Here is a 14,231-nt window from a genome sequence, read left to right as displayed (position 1 = left end):
AATTAGGTGGGCTTTTTTATTCAATAGTACAAATGCTGGACACTCTTGCAGCGACTTTAGAGACCTTGCCTATGAGGGGACACCCTGTGTAGGACTCCCCCATTGCCAGGAGAGGCTGTCCACATCCTTGCTGCAAGAGGGGCTCCACAGCACCTGTGGACCTGAGGACAGTAATGTATTAAGGCAATTGGTATATGTATCTTCCTTCATCGCTATAGCTAACCTGGAGTAGTAATGATTAGGTCCATTGCCTTGCTTATCTGTTCTATTGCTTGAATCAGGGTATTGTAGGCTCATCCTTTTTGTATGTGCGTATTGCCTTCTTTTCTGTATGAATGTGAAACCAACAGTAAATAAAGGTTATTTTCTCTATTGGTGTCTGTGTGCTATCTAGCGACCTCACCATGTGACAAAACAAGGCCTTAAGTGAAAACAGTTTAGGCCCTACTCGTTGACGAAGGCCCTAACTGAGGTAAGTTTAGGCCTCAAAACATGGCAAAGGCCCTAACAGAGGTAAGCTGAAGTCCTGAAACATGGCACAGGCCCTGATTTTTTGTCCTGAACTTGGCAAAGGCCCTAAAACTTAATGAATACCCTAGATGAGGTAAGTTTATGCACTAATATGGGAGAGGAGGATAGAGAATGTCTGAAGAGAGATATATGAAAGGAGGATGGAGAACGTCTGATCTGGCAAGAGATGAGAGAACACCTGGGTATTGTGAAGGAAGGTAAGAAAGTTAAACGTGGTTATCTAGTAGCAAATAGGTGTCTGCATGCTTGTAGTGAAATATGGCTATGTAACTGCATGAATGCTTTCTGCCCTGAGCCTGGTGGTCCATACAACTGGAATTTGTATCTGGGCTCAGAAATATAAATATGAGCTTCTCTGTACAATAAAGTGTCTCTGGTTGCACCACAGCTTGAGTCCGTGCTTTCATACACTGCAACTGCTCACTTTTGCACTCATTCAGAGCCCAAATGCTCCATGGAACCACCCAGACACAACTGGGTGAGGGAGGAAAATGGAGGGGAAGGCAGGAAAGAAGAGGAGAGGGGAGGAAAGGGGAGAAAAAAAGTGGAGAGAGGAGGGGAAGGGAGCCTTGGGGGGGAAAGTGGTGGGGAGAGGGAGACAGGAGGGGAGGATTTGGGAGAGGAGGGGAAGGGAGGAAAGAGGAGGGGAAGGGAGGAAAGAGGAGGGTCGGAGAGCAGTTGAGAGGAGAGAGCAAAAGAGGAGAATGGAGGGGCGGGGAAGGGAGGAGTAAGGTGGGGACGGGATAGGTGGGACGGGGAGGGCGGGGAGAGGAGAGGTGAGGAGTGATGAGGAGGATAGGGAGGGTAGAGGATGGGAAGTGTAGAGGATGGGAGGAGAGTTTAGGGAAGGGGACCCGAGAGGAGGAGGGAAGGGGAAAAAAGGGGACAGGAGAGGAGGGGCTGCTCCAGAGAGCCAAGAGTGCTGGCCCCTCCTCCTGGGGGCCGCAGCCCACCCCAGCCCACCCCACTCCTCCTGAGGACCAGCAGCCCACACCAGGTGTCCTGGTTTCAGCTGGGACGGAGTTAACTTTCTTCTTTAGTAGCTAGTACAGTGCTGTTTTGGCTCTCAGGTGAGAGCAATGGTGATAACCACACTGATGTTTCTAGTTGTTGTCGGGTAATGTTCATACTAGACTCAAGGACTTCACAGTTTCTTGGGCCTTGCCAGCCAGAATGCTGGAGGGGCACAAGAGACCGGGAAGGGACACAGCCAGGACAGGTGACCTGAACCAGCCAAAGAGGTATTCCATACCATGGGACATCATGCTTGGTATATAAACTTGGGGGGTTAGCTGGGGGGGATCGTTTCTCCGGGACTGGCTGGGCATCGGCCAGCGGGTGGTGAGCAGTTGTACTGTGCATCACTTGGTTTCCTTTCTCCCTTTCCTTTGGATTTTACCCTTTTGCCCCACCTTTCCATTATGATTGTTATTGTTATTATTGACATTACCGTTATTTTAATTTATGTTCTTACATTTTCATGCCATTTAAATTATTAAATTGTTCTTATCTCAACCCTCAAGTTTTACATTCCTTCCTGATTCTCCTCCCCACCCCTCTGGGTGGGGGGGAGTGAGTAAGTGGCTATGTGGGGCTTGGTTGTTGGCCGAGGTTAAACCATGACACCAGCCCCCTCTGCCTGGGGGCTGGCAGCCCAGCCCAGGGGACCTTGCCAAATGGCAGCAGGATGGGACATCCAGGATGGGCACCCAGGCTGGGTCCTAGCAGCAATCAAGGGTGCCATGCCTCTTCCTCCCTGCAACCATATCCCACTTGTCTGGGGTGGAGGTGAGCTGGTGATGGGGCTCCATCCTGCAAAGCATGGGCCAGGCTCCCCCAGCACTGTGTCAGGCAGCTGCCACCAGGCACTGCCCTGCAGGGAAGTGAGAGCATCGTTGAGGGTAGAGCACCCCCAGCTCACCCCTGTGATACTCTCAGAGTGGCATGTCCCCAAACAGATCCCCCCACACCTGTCCCCATCTGTTATGTCAAGGACCAGGAAAGCAGAGAATGCCAAGATACAGAGGAGCTTGCCAAGGGGGTTGGAGACAAGGAAAAGGAAGATTGCACAGGGCAGCATGAGCACCAGTAGCGTGACCGTTAGCAGAAAGCAGGAGTGTGTATGATGCAGGTGGATGTGGTACTTGGGCTCTGACATGTGGGACGGTAAGCAAGAACCAGCACCCATCTGCCCTCCAGCACCAAAGCATAGCTCACCAGCTGGGCCAGGGATGGCGCAGAGGTGCTGCAGATGGTTCTTCAGCCAGCTCCACGCACCCTCCATGGTTGCCAGCATCAGCCTGAGCCTCTGGCTGATCTGTTGCAGCTTCTCCATCACCTCCTTCATCCAGTGCTGCTGGGTCAGGTCACTCTCTGCATGTGGGGGAGATGGATATGGCATTGGGATAAGCCAGGCGAGCTGCACTCAAGGGTGTCCTGCTGCAAAAAGAACTGGGAATGGGGTTTGCCACCTTCCTACCTAGTTGGGAATGGATGTCCTGAGCTCTACCCTGCACGTGGTAGAGGTCTGACAGGAAAACCCAGTGCCCTTTCCCAGGCCTCACAACACCACAGCTGCTCACGTTCCCTGTAGGGAGAGCCAAGACGTTTCAGTCCCTAAAGTGGGACACAAGGATATATAGCAGCATCCCAGCTGGTGGCCCTTACCCGTCTGCTGGGTGATGTCCTCCACAAGCCAGGCCATCTAGTGCCACCAGCTGGCAACGCGGGTTTCATCCAGCACTGGCTGCTGCAGGCTGTGATGGACAGGGATCTCCAGTCTTGGCTGCGGCCACTGAGCCAGCCACTCCCACAGCTCCTCCTGGGGCGAATACTGGGGGGTACTGGAATGGTGGTGACAGGGGGCGGCTCCACAGCACCCCACAAACCATCACTCCATGGTGATGCCCACCACCACCTACCAGGTGGAAGCTGGCTCACCCTCAGCATTCAGCCTCCATCCCACGGTGCTGGGGAGACTGGAAAAGCCTTCAGAAGCAAGTAAAGCTGGCAAGGCTGAGGGTGGGAAGAGTGTTAGGAGTGGACACCCCCATCTGCCGCGACGGAAGTGGGCTGAACAAGGCTGGGTTTACCCCAAAATGAGGATGAGCAGCTGAGCAGAGGTGGCTGGGTGCCACTCAGGCTCTGCAACTACAAAGTTTAGGATTTTTTATTATTTTTTTTTTTTGGGGGTGGGGGCGGGAACTGCAATGGATTAATACAGAATTTGGGGTGGAATTGGAGAAAACAGGATTTGAGGTGCCCTGCCCTGGCACTTTACCATATCTGACATGCAGTGGTGTGTCCGGTGACCTTCAGTGCTGGCCCAGCAGTTGAACAGGTCAACCTCCAGCCTGGTCACTGGCCTGGCAGTTGAACAGGTCAACCTCCAGCCTGGTCACCTCCTCCTCACTCAAGTCAGCGCAGAATGAGCAGAGCCACACCATGACCTGGTGGCAGCAGGACTCAGCACCCGTGGGTGCCCCCAGCACAGCTGGAGTGAGCATATAGAGGGGTTGGTTTTGGGTGTGAAACAAGGAGAACTGCTTGAGTCCACCCCAAAACTTTGCCTTCAACCCCCAAAGACATACCATGCCAACACGAGGCAGCCCACACCAGGAAAAGCAGCTGCCCAGGGTGGTGGTGGGGGGGGTGTCCTGGGGATCCCCTGTTTCCCCAGCCCGGGGGGAGACCCACAGCCACACCTGATGGTGGCAGAAGTTCATGGGTGATGGCCCCCAGCAAGCGGCTTCAGTCTAGAACTGGTCAACACGTGCTGCCACCTCAGAGGGGACAGATAGGCGGATCCCCAGCTTCTCTGGGCAGATGCCAAAGCCCAGCCACCCACAAAACCTGGCAGTGGTGCAGAGGAGCAGCACAGCCCAGCAGCTCCAGGGCATGATGATGATGATGACGACGACTGGGGGTTCCTGCAGGGAGAAAAGAGTGGGGAGCACCCCAACACCAGGACCAGCCCCCCACCAAGGTCAAGGACAGGTCTGGGGGACCGCCCATTGAGGCTACCCATCCCATTGCGGGGGGACCCCCCCCAGTACACTCAGGGGTACCTGGGGCTCGGCTGATGGTCCAGCCCCGGGGCGGTGGAGGCGGCTGGGGACCCCCACGCGCGTAAACCGCGGCGGCTCCGCCCCAGCCACAGCCCCCAGGCCACCTCCCGCGCCTGCGCAGACACCCGCCACTCTTCCGGGCCCCGCCTCTAATACCCAAGAGCCGCCAATGGGTGAGCAGAGGCGGGCAAAGCGCAGGCAATGGGCGTTCGTGGGCGGGGCCTGGGGGGGCGTGTCGGTGCGGTGGCCGGAGCGATGGAGGCGGTGGAGCTGCGAGTGGGGTTCGTGGGCGCCGGGCGGATGGCGGGTGGCCTGGCCCGGGGGCTGCTGCGGGCAGGTACGGGCAGGGGAGAGGCCCGGGAGGCCCTGTCCCACAGAGCGGTGTGGGGACATGGGGACAGCCCTGTCCTTCCTCTCCCCGGCTTCCCTGCCCTCCGTGGGGTCCCTTCCCCGTAGGGCAGTGTGGGGATATGGGGACAGCCCTGTCTTGTCCCCCTCCCGAGGTTCCCTGCCCTCACAGTGGGGGCATAGCCCTGTCCCCTCTCCCTGGGTGTCCTTGGTTGTCCTCGCCCCATAGGGTAGTGTGGGGATGGCCCTGCCCGTACTCAGAAGCTGGGAGATGGCCACTGCATTTGGGGTCACCTCCCTTGCCGCTGCACCATGGCACAACTGGGTGCCCTCAGCCATCCCCGTGGGGTGCCCATGCTGACCCACTGGGTGCCCACAGCTGTCCCCATGGGGTGCCTATGCCAGCCAGACTGGCAGAATCTGGCCCTCTTTGTGCCGTGTCCCCTAGGCTGATTGTGCAGGGGTTGGAGGAGAAGAGCACATCCCAGCTAGTATCAGGTTCCCTGGGCTTGTGCTGGGGTGTCCCCAACACCCTGGGGCCACCCCAGCCGCTCACCCTGGTTCCTGTGTTCCCCAAGGGAAGGTGCCAGCCAGCAACGTCCTGGCCAGCGCTCCCTCGGACAAAAACCTGGATGCCTGGCAGGTGAGTGGGGCCATGGAGTGACAAGTCACCCCACTCGGTGGCCGTGGAAGGGTGAGGCATGCTGGGGTGCCCCTTGTCACAGTTTTGGGGCACCCTTTACCCCTTTGCAGGGCTTTGGCTCATCCTTCCCAGGTCTGGGTGACATCCAGGCAGAGCCTTGGTGGCTTTGCGGCCAGAGTGGGTCCCCATGCCATGTCCCCCCATGTGAATGTGCCTTGTCCATGGAGGTGGGGGGTGCCAAGCTGTGACACCTCTCCCTGCTCACGCAGGAGTCAGGCTGCCGGACCACTCACTGTAACCTGGAGGTGCTGCAGGAGAGCACCCTGGTCTTCCTGGCCACCAAACCCCACATCCTACCGGGCGTCCTGCAGGAGATCCGTCCTGCTGTGGGACCCCACCACATCATTGTCTCGCTGGCAGCTGGTGTCACCCTCCAGACACTGCAGCGGGTGAGCCTCCACCTTTTCCTCTTCCTCCTCCTCCCATTTGCACCCAAGCCTGTGGAGAAGGACATGCTGCTGTGGCTCTCTACCCACCCACATTGCATCTCCATGTTCTTCCCTATGGACCATGCTTCTCTGCCAGCCCCATGGGGGGCTGTGATACCCACTGGTGTCTCAGGGCACCCTTGGGTGCTCCCCAGAGCTAGCACCCTTCTCCCATCCCTGTCTCTCCCCAGCTTCTCCCTGCTGGGACCAAGGTGCTGCGGCTCATGCCCAACCTGCCATGTGTGGTACAGGCAGGGGCAATGGTCTTCGCCCGGGGTAGCAGTGCTGGTGACGGGGAAGCTGCCCTGCTGAAGAGCCTGCTGTCATCCTGTGGGCTCTGTGAGGAGGTCCCCGAATCCTACATCAACATCCACACTGGCCTCAGTGGCAGCGGAGTGGCCTACGTAAGCACCCACACTCAGTGGGCACCAGCTCACCAGCAGGACATGGGACACCAGCAGAAATCCCACCCATGTGGGGCTGGGGTTTGGGGTCCCCACTTGTGCCACGCTCACCCCTGATGTTCTTCTTCCCCAGGTGTACCTGTTTGCCGAAGCCTTGGCTGAAGGAGCAGTAAAGATGGGCATGCCAGGTGGCTTAGCCAGTAGGATCGCAGCTCAGACGCTGCTGGTGAGTCAGTGCTGTCATTCAGGGACACCTAGCATCACTCCTCTCCCCACTACCCCACAGCTCCCACCTGGCTTGGGCATCCTGTCACTGTTGCTGCTCTGGGCATCAGGGTGACAGAGTGAGGGAGGAGGTGTTGGGTGGCATTTCTCTCTTGAAACGAAGATAAGGCCACCAGAAGACAGCAAAGGGCATGGTGGTAGGACAGATGCTTCAGCACCTTGTCCCTTGCTGCAGGGGTGTGGGCCGTGGGAAGATGCTGCCATCCAATCCCTGGGCAAGGAGGAGGGTGTTTGGGAGGTCCCCTTTGTTTGACCCACCCTGATCTCCTGTAGGGTGCAGCAAAAATTATGCTGGAGACGGGGGAGCACCCGGCAAAGCTGCGAGGAGATGTCTGCACACCTGGGGGCACCACCATCCATGCGCTGCACCAGCTGGAGAAGGGTGCACTGCGAGCCACTGTCATGAATGCTGTGGAAGCAGCCACCAACCGGGCACGCGACATGGCTGAGGACTAGTGCTGAGCCCCTCCATTCTGTCCCCCATCGGGCGGGAGGGGTGATGGCGACCAGACTGAATCCCTTCAGGGAGCAGGGGACACCCCCAGGAGACCCTGGCTGGGGGTGGGAGATGGTGTGGACCTGTGTCCATGCCACATGCTACCTCTGCAGCACTGGGACCAAATAAACATGGGCAACACAATGGCAGGCTTGGCTCTTTCTGGTCCCTTCAGTGCTAGAGGCTACTATTGTACCCACCATGGGGTCACCTATATGGGGAGGTGACAGCCATGGGTCCCTGGGCCAGTAGGGATGGAGTTGATGCCATGCCGGCTCTGTGTTCACCAGGGATGGAGCTGATGCCATGCTGGCTCTACACTCACTGATGCTGTGCCAGGATGTATGGCACTGAGGACAGGGATGGGGGCAGGGTTTTGGGATGGGGTGATCCCATGTCAAGCTTGCTGGGGCTGGACAGAGTGGCCACATCCCTGCGGCAGGTGGTATGTGGATGCCAAGGGACCCTGAGAAGTGGGAAGTTGGCAGGATGATGCTCTGGGGATGAGTACAGAGAAAGGCTTTGACTTTTACACATGGGCACTGGTGCCTGCTCCTCTGCTCAGCTCTGGAGATGTGTGCATGAACACAGAGCTGCTATCCACATCCCAAAATTATGAGTAAGAAGTCAACCAGCTGAAAAACATCCACCTTTCACTTTGGCGAGGGACCAGCATCGCACCATGGGCCTGCAGATGGGTCCCTCTCTGGCAGCAAGGTGGTGGGATGGAAGCTGTCAGCTCTGGGGTGCTGTACATCAAGGGAGTAGAAATGCCTATCTGGAGAAGATCTGAGCCTTTTGTGTGCCCTAATTAAGCTTTGTTTGCTTCCCAGCACTTGCACGGATGCAATGAGTGATGATTTGCAATCTGCTTTGAAACCACGCAAAACATTGCTGGTGAAAGAAACAGCTGGATGCTGAGCCTCTGGCTCCTATGGCTTCGACTCTCTCCCCACGGTTGCTGTCACCCCAGATGCCAGTGGCACCAAGCCAAAAGAGATGCCACAGCCCTACAGTGCTGCCGGGTCATGCTAAAGCATGAACTTCCTGGACACTTCCTCAAGGCACCTAATTAATTAGCAAAGCTGCACAGAAGCCAGAGGCAGAGCTTGAGCCTGCCTGTGTCTCCTGCCGATCTCTATCCTTTGCTGTGGAGCCAGGGAAGGGGCTCACGGCACCTACGTGGTGCAGGGAAGCAGTGCTCCTCAAGGTTTCCAAGCTACCTGGTAGCTCTCTCCTTCTGCCTGCTTTTATCCCTGCCCTGTCCCCAGATTCCCCCAAGGTGATTCTGCTGGTCTCTCTGAAATATGCAGCCTACCAATTTCATTCTCGGGCATCTCCATCTCTTCTGTGTCCTCCACACCATTTCAACATACCTGGTGAAAAAGCCTTGGCAAAATCCAGCCCCACTGCTTGTGACACTGCTGACCTCAGCCCCTGGCCTTTCCCCATCTTCATGTGTCCTCCTAAAGGCTTTTGAGCTCTGGGGTTTCAGGTTGTCTTGCAGAGAAGCAGCATGTTCAATCCCAAAGCCAGGAAGCTGATGACCTTCATCAATTTGGTATGCACTAGTTTTAACAAAAATGGCTTAAATTCCAAAATTTTATTTAAAAAGTCAGAACTCACTGCAGGTATATTATTGCTACTACCTTACTGCTAATATTCCTGCCTTCAAGAGAGGCATCTTCTGCCTGGTGAGATCACGGAGCAGATCCTCCTGGAAGGCATGCTGAAACCTATGGAAGGCAGGGACGTGGTTAGAGACAGCCAACATGGCTTTGCCAAGGGCAAGTTGTGCCTGAGAAAGGTAGTGGCCTTCTACAATGGAGTGACTGCATTGGTGAATAAGGGAAGAGCTATGGACGTCATCTACCTAGATCTCTGTATGGTGTTTGACATGGTCCCACACAACATTTGTGCTGCTAAATTGCAGAGAGGTGGGTTTGATGGGTGGACTGTTAGCTGGATCAGGTATTGGCTGGATGGCTGTGTCAATGGCTCCATGTCCAAGTAGAAACCAGTAATGCATGGTGTCCCTCAAGGATATGTACTGGGACCAATCTTATTAAATATTTCTATTGATGACATAGATGGTGGGATTGGGGGCACTCTCAGCACACTTGCAGATGAGACCAAGCTGAGCAGTGTGGTTGATTTGCTTGAGGGAAGGGATGCCATCCAGAGGGACCTGGACAGGCTGGAGGAACTGCCCCCTGCAAAGCCCATGAAGTTCAATGAGGCCAAGTGCAAGGGTCCTAAACCTGAGTTGGCGCAATCCTCAGTAGCAATACAGGCTGGAGGATGAAGGGATTGAGAGCAGCCCTGCCAAGAAGGACTTGTGGGTGTTGGTGGATGAAGAGCTGAATATGGGCCAGCAATGTGTGCGCAGAGCCCAGAAAGCCAGTCCCATCCTGGGCCACATCAAAAGCAGCATGGCCAGCAGGTCAAGGGAGGTGATGCTCTCCCGCTGCTCCGCTTTGATGAGACACTTGCCCTGCTGCACCCAGCTCGGGTGTCCCCAGCACAAGCCAGGCAGGGACCTGCTGGAGCAGGGCTGGGGGAGGGACATGGAGCTGGTCCAAGAGCTGAAAGCCCTCTGCTGTGGAGAAAGGCTGGGAAAGCTGCAGGGGTTCAGCCTGGAGAAGAGATGGCTCCAGAGAGACCTTACTGCGGCCTTTTAGTGTAGAAAGGGGGCTGGTAAGAAAGACGGAGCAATGGTTTTAAACTTAAAGAGGGCAGACACAGACTGGACATAAGGAAGAAATCTTTTACACTGAGGGTGGTGAGACACTGGAATAGGTTGCCCAGAGAAGTTGTGAATGCCCCATCACTGGAAGCGTTCAAGGTCAGGTTAGACGAGGCTGTGAGCAACCCAGTCTAGTGAAAGATGTCCCTTCCCAAGGCAGGAGGGTTGGACTAGATGATCTCTGAAGGTCCCTTTCAACCCAAACCCATGGTTCAATGTTGTCACCTCCCAAACCAGGCCAATAGTGCCATAAGAGCACCCAGGCTGACTGACACAAGAAGTGAAGACCTCCAGCCCTGTATCTTCTGCTGAGCTTTGCAACATTGTCAAAAATGGATGACTCCTTTAACTCACAAACTACTGCTTGAAGTGAGCCACATCAAGCTCTAAAATGTTTTTTGTGGGTTGTTTTGTGATTTTTTGGTGTAAAAGACTATAAAAATAATTAGAAACATGGTTTTACATGATTACATCCCGTTAGTGGATAGAAGTCTGCATTCAGGCACTGCAGCATCAAGCCCCAAACACATACCATTAGGAAACCAAAGCTAAGGGAGAAGCATGAAATGGGACAGACACACACATCATGCTGGCTGTCAACCTGGCAGCAGCCAAACAGCAGAAATTGAGGTTGGCTGGGTTTGTGGGGGAAAAAAAACAGTGCATTTCTCCCCTAATTGGAAGCTTTTCTTGAAATAGGTTCTGCAGTGGAGTTTCATGATCTGAAAGGACAAACCTCACCTCCAAAATTGATGACTTCTGTGGGTTTTTTTCCTTGCTGCTCCCTAAATGCCCTGGCAGCCTCATTTATTGGCAAGTTAACCCTACTAATAAATTAAAATATCGATTTGGGGACAAGCCGCAGTGGCTCAGGTGCCTGCCTGGCCCTACTGCATTAAACAGGCAGCAGAGAGGTGGGGAACACAATGGAGAAGACCACACCAAGAGGACACAACCGCACAGAGGTTCCCCTTGTGCCAGCCTCCGTTCTGCTGGGATGGCTCCACATGACTGTTCACAGATGACAACCCCAAAGTGGCAATAAAAATCCATTTAATTTTCATAAACTCTGATGTTATGAGACAAAGACTCAACAAGTAAAAACACCCACCTTGCCTGCTGACATGGGCATGGCAGCACTGATGAGTTGTTGGGTTTTTTTCTCCTTTCAATAATTTGGCTAAGCAGGCTAATATTTAATTGAAATCAGGTCAACAGTTGCTGAATTCACATCTGATGCCTCCAGTATTTCAAGGCAGTGCTGGGAGCCCTCCCTGCTCCCATCTCAACTCACAATGCATGTCACACTGGCAGGCCATCTGCCCTGCACTGTGAGATGCATCTTCCATCCCCAACTGCCCCGCAGACCCTGGGAGTGGCACCTTAACCCCCATCCCTGGAGCCTTTGGGTTCATGAGGATTCTCAGGTGATGGTACCTGTTTCAGCAGGTCTCTGTGGTCTGGGTGTTCCCAGGCATGGGGCTGTCATGGGAATGATGAAGGCGACCCTCTCTGGGGAGTTGCAGCTTCATGGATGCCACCCCAGGTGTCCCTGTCCCAATCCAGTGCATGAAGAAAGTTGTCTTAAACCAGCCTCAAGCCTCCCCGGTTTAACAGGGCTCTGTTTTGGCAGTAGGAAGAGCATCACCAGCCTCCTCCATGGCAGAATGCTTTCCACCCAGGAGTGGTCCCTGTCCAGCCGGCAGTGCCCACCCCAGCCCCGCTCCAAGATGCAAGGAATTACTTAGTGTAACTTCCCCCATCATCCCAGCTCCTCGTGGTGATATTGAGGATGTCCCTCTCTCACTCCTCCTCACGGGGTCAGAGGGACTGGGCAGCACGGGAGGCACCCACCCCCTTCTAGTGGTGCCAGTGACTAGGGGGCCAACCCCGCTCAGTCTCATGTGACTTAAAAAATAGCACCTCCTAAATATACTCAGGTGAGGAATAACCCTCGGAATATGCAACGTACGGAGGAGTTGTTGCACAAACCCCCCCCCCCATTAGCCCTAAACTGTAACCCCCCCTTAGCTGTAATAACCCAGGGGCGTTTGGGCCTCCTGAGCTCTAGTGACTGCCTGTGACAGAGGGGTAAGAGGAGCTGGCACCTCTGCTGCCAGCCTCCTGGGACAAATGGGATGTCCCCAGCCCCCTTCACCCCCCACACCCCAAGTGGGGTGGTTGGTAGCTGAGAGGTCACAGGTTGCCCTGCCCTAGGAATGGGGGCTGCCACCGCGGTGTAGCCGCTGGGCCATGCTGATGAGGGAGCGGAGCTGCACCAGCTTCAGCGGCCCCACTTGCTGGGGGTCCTGACCCTCCAGCCAGCGCAGTGCTGTCTCCAGACCTTTGATGGCTTCCCGAGCTGTGGGCAGCAAGATATCTCCTCCTTCTCCACCCCTTCTACCATCCCCATCTCGGGTAGCTGCCTCCTCCTCCTCCTCCTCTGCCCCACAGCCCCCAGGGCCTTCCTCCTCAGCATTCTCTTCCCCATCATCCTCCTCCGTACCCGGGGCCACATCGTCCAAGTGCAACCAGTCAGCCACCTCCTCGGGAGCCAAGCGCTTGTAGGCCAATGCGGCCAGGTGGGTGAGGTCGCTAAAGACTTTGCTGTCCCCTCCACCCTCCTCCCCACGTGGGGGGTTTCCATGCTCTTCCTCCCCAGGCTGGGGCTCGAAGGCGGCACGCAGCCCCAGCAGCCAGCACTTCTCGATAGAGCTGGGGGGGATGAGGTCCCAGGAGAGGCCAGCCAGGTACAACATGTCCTTGAGGAGGAAGGACTGCACAAAATCCATGGGGCAACCCGAGCCGCTGCTGCCAGCCGCGCATGAGACAGCAAGGCGCAGCAATTCCCGCTTGTAGAGCTGCTTGAAGGCGGACACCACACCCTGCTCCAGTGGGGCCGGGATTCGGCCTCCTCCTCCGGCCGAGCTGCTGCCAGCAGGGCCCTTGGAGAGGAAGAGCGCGCGGATGGAGCCATCGGGTGTCTGCAGTGGCGGGGACTCCTCAGAGCCAGTCCCGGAGGAGGGTGGTGGGGAGCTGAGCAGCAGCACAGCCTTCTGCTGCAGGCAGCTCCGTCGCAGGAAGCGCTTGACACCCGGCACAAAGTCCTCAAAGAACCAAGCCCGAAGAAGGGCTGGCCCCAGCCTGGCTTCGGGGCTGTAGCGGTAGCAAGCAGGGAATTTGTCCTGGTTGTGATGACGGAGGCTGGGGGGATCACGAAGGCCCCCGACCACTAACGGCTTGAGCTTGTGGGAGCCAGTCAGGTTGGCAGCCAGCAGCACAGTGACCCGTTCACGGGGAGCCGGCCGCCGCCGTGCTGCTGCCGTTGCTCCGCCAGTCTGCCCTGGCAGCAGCTTCCAGTAGAGCCCAGTGATGTTGGTGTTGTAGATCTGCTCGTCGCCATAGCCCCCAGCATCAGCAGCTGGCACGGACAGGGCCTCGGGGCAGGCAGTGGGAGCCCGCTCAGGCTCGGTGGAGAGGCCACCCTCCCCATAGATACGCTGACTGGAGATGCCATGACGCTTCTGCCAGCGCCAGAACCAGCCGTGGCTGGCCTTAAAGGTACACTCAGGACCGTAGATCTGCCGGGCGAAGGCCTCGGCCTGGGCCTGGATGAGGGGCCCAGAGAGGGGGACGCCATGCTGGCGGAGTGCGAGGAACCAGGAGTAGACGGCGCGGTCGATCTCCTCCTCGTTAGCCAGGCGCATCTTCTTGCGCTGGGTGCCCACCTCACCCCCTAGCTGCTCCAGGAACCACCGTAGCTTGGCCTCATCCTTCAGCCAGCCCCTCAGCGTACCCCCCGGCACCCCGAAGGCCCGGCACACAGACGCCTGTCGCTCGCCCTTCTTCACCCGCTCGATGGCTTGGAGCTTGTCCTTGATGGAGTAGGCCCGTCGCAGCGCCATCTTCACCGACACCCCCGCGGCTGCACTGCCGCCACCGCCCTGCCGCCCTCCCGCCATACCGGCCGGCCCCCCACCCGCCTCCGGCTCCCCCCCGGGCATGGAGCCGCCCCCGCAGCCATGGGCCGGCGCGGTACCGGGAGGGGGGCGCGTTATAACCGGGGCGGGGCGGGAGGTGGGGGGGGGGGCGCGGCGCCTTTGTCTCCGCTCCGGCCCCGAGCCGGCCGGTAGGGCGGGGCGGCGCGCAACGCGCATGCGTCCCCCTCCATAGCGATTAGGTTGCGCCTCTCCCCCTTCTCCTTGCCCTGTTGGACTCTTCCC

The 14,231-nt window shown here is 56.9% G+C and overlaps 2 protein-coding genes across 3 annotated transcripts; one reads left to right on the top strand and one right to left on the bottom strand.

The window, feature by feature from the left end:
* Window positions 1-4,818: 4,818 nt before the first annotated feature.
* On the top strand, window positions 4,819-7,411 carry PYCR3 (pyrroline-5-carboxylate reductase 3). Of its 2 annotated transcripts, none has more exons than XM_037378866.1 (6): window positions 4,819-4,935; window positions 5,525-5,589; window positions 5,859-6,038; window positions 6,329-6,481; window positions 6,615-6,707; window positions 7,040-7,411. In XM_037378866.1, exons 1-6 carry the CDS (start codon window positions 4,854-4,856, stop codon window positions 7,220-7,222), a joined length of 756 nt encoding a protein of 251 aa, XP_037234763.1. In that variant the 5' UTR covers window positions 4,819-4,853; the 3' UTR covers window positions 7,223-7,411. The 2 variants fall into 2 exon arrangements, with proteins under 2 accessions (XP_037234763.1, XP_037234762.1); XM_037378865.1 differs by having other exon boundaries at window positions 6,269-6,481.
* Window positions 7,412-11,041: 3,630 nt separating this feature from the next.
* On the bottom strand, window positions 11,042-14,154 carry TIGD5 (tigger transposable element derived 5). Its single transcript, XM_037378864.1, has one exon. The coding sequence runs from the start codon at window positions 14,010-14,012 to the stop codon at window positions 12,222-12,224; it is 1,791 nt and encodes a 596-aa protein (XP_037234761.1). The 5' UTR covers window positions 14,013-14,154; the 3' UTR covers window positions 11,042-12,221.
* Window positions 14,155-14,231: the final 77 nt, after the last annotated feature.

Source organism: Falco rusticolus, chromosome 3 (assembly GCF_015220075.1).
Source record: "Falco rusticolus isolate bFalRus1 chromosome 3, bFalRus1.pri, whole genome shotgun sequence".
In the NCBI taxonomy this organism is placed as follows: domain Eukaryota; kingdom Metazoa; phylum Chordata; class Aves; order Falconiformes; family Falconidae; genus Falco; species Falco rusticolus.
Note: the sequence above shows the minus strand (reverse complement) of the source record. Positions and strands in the feature narration are given on the sequence as shown.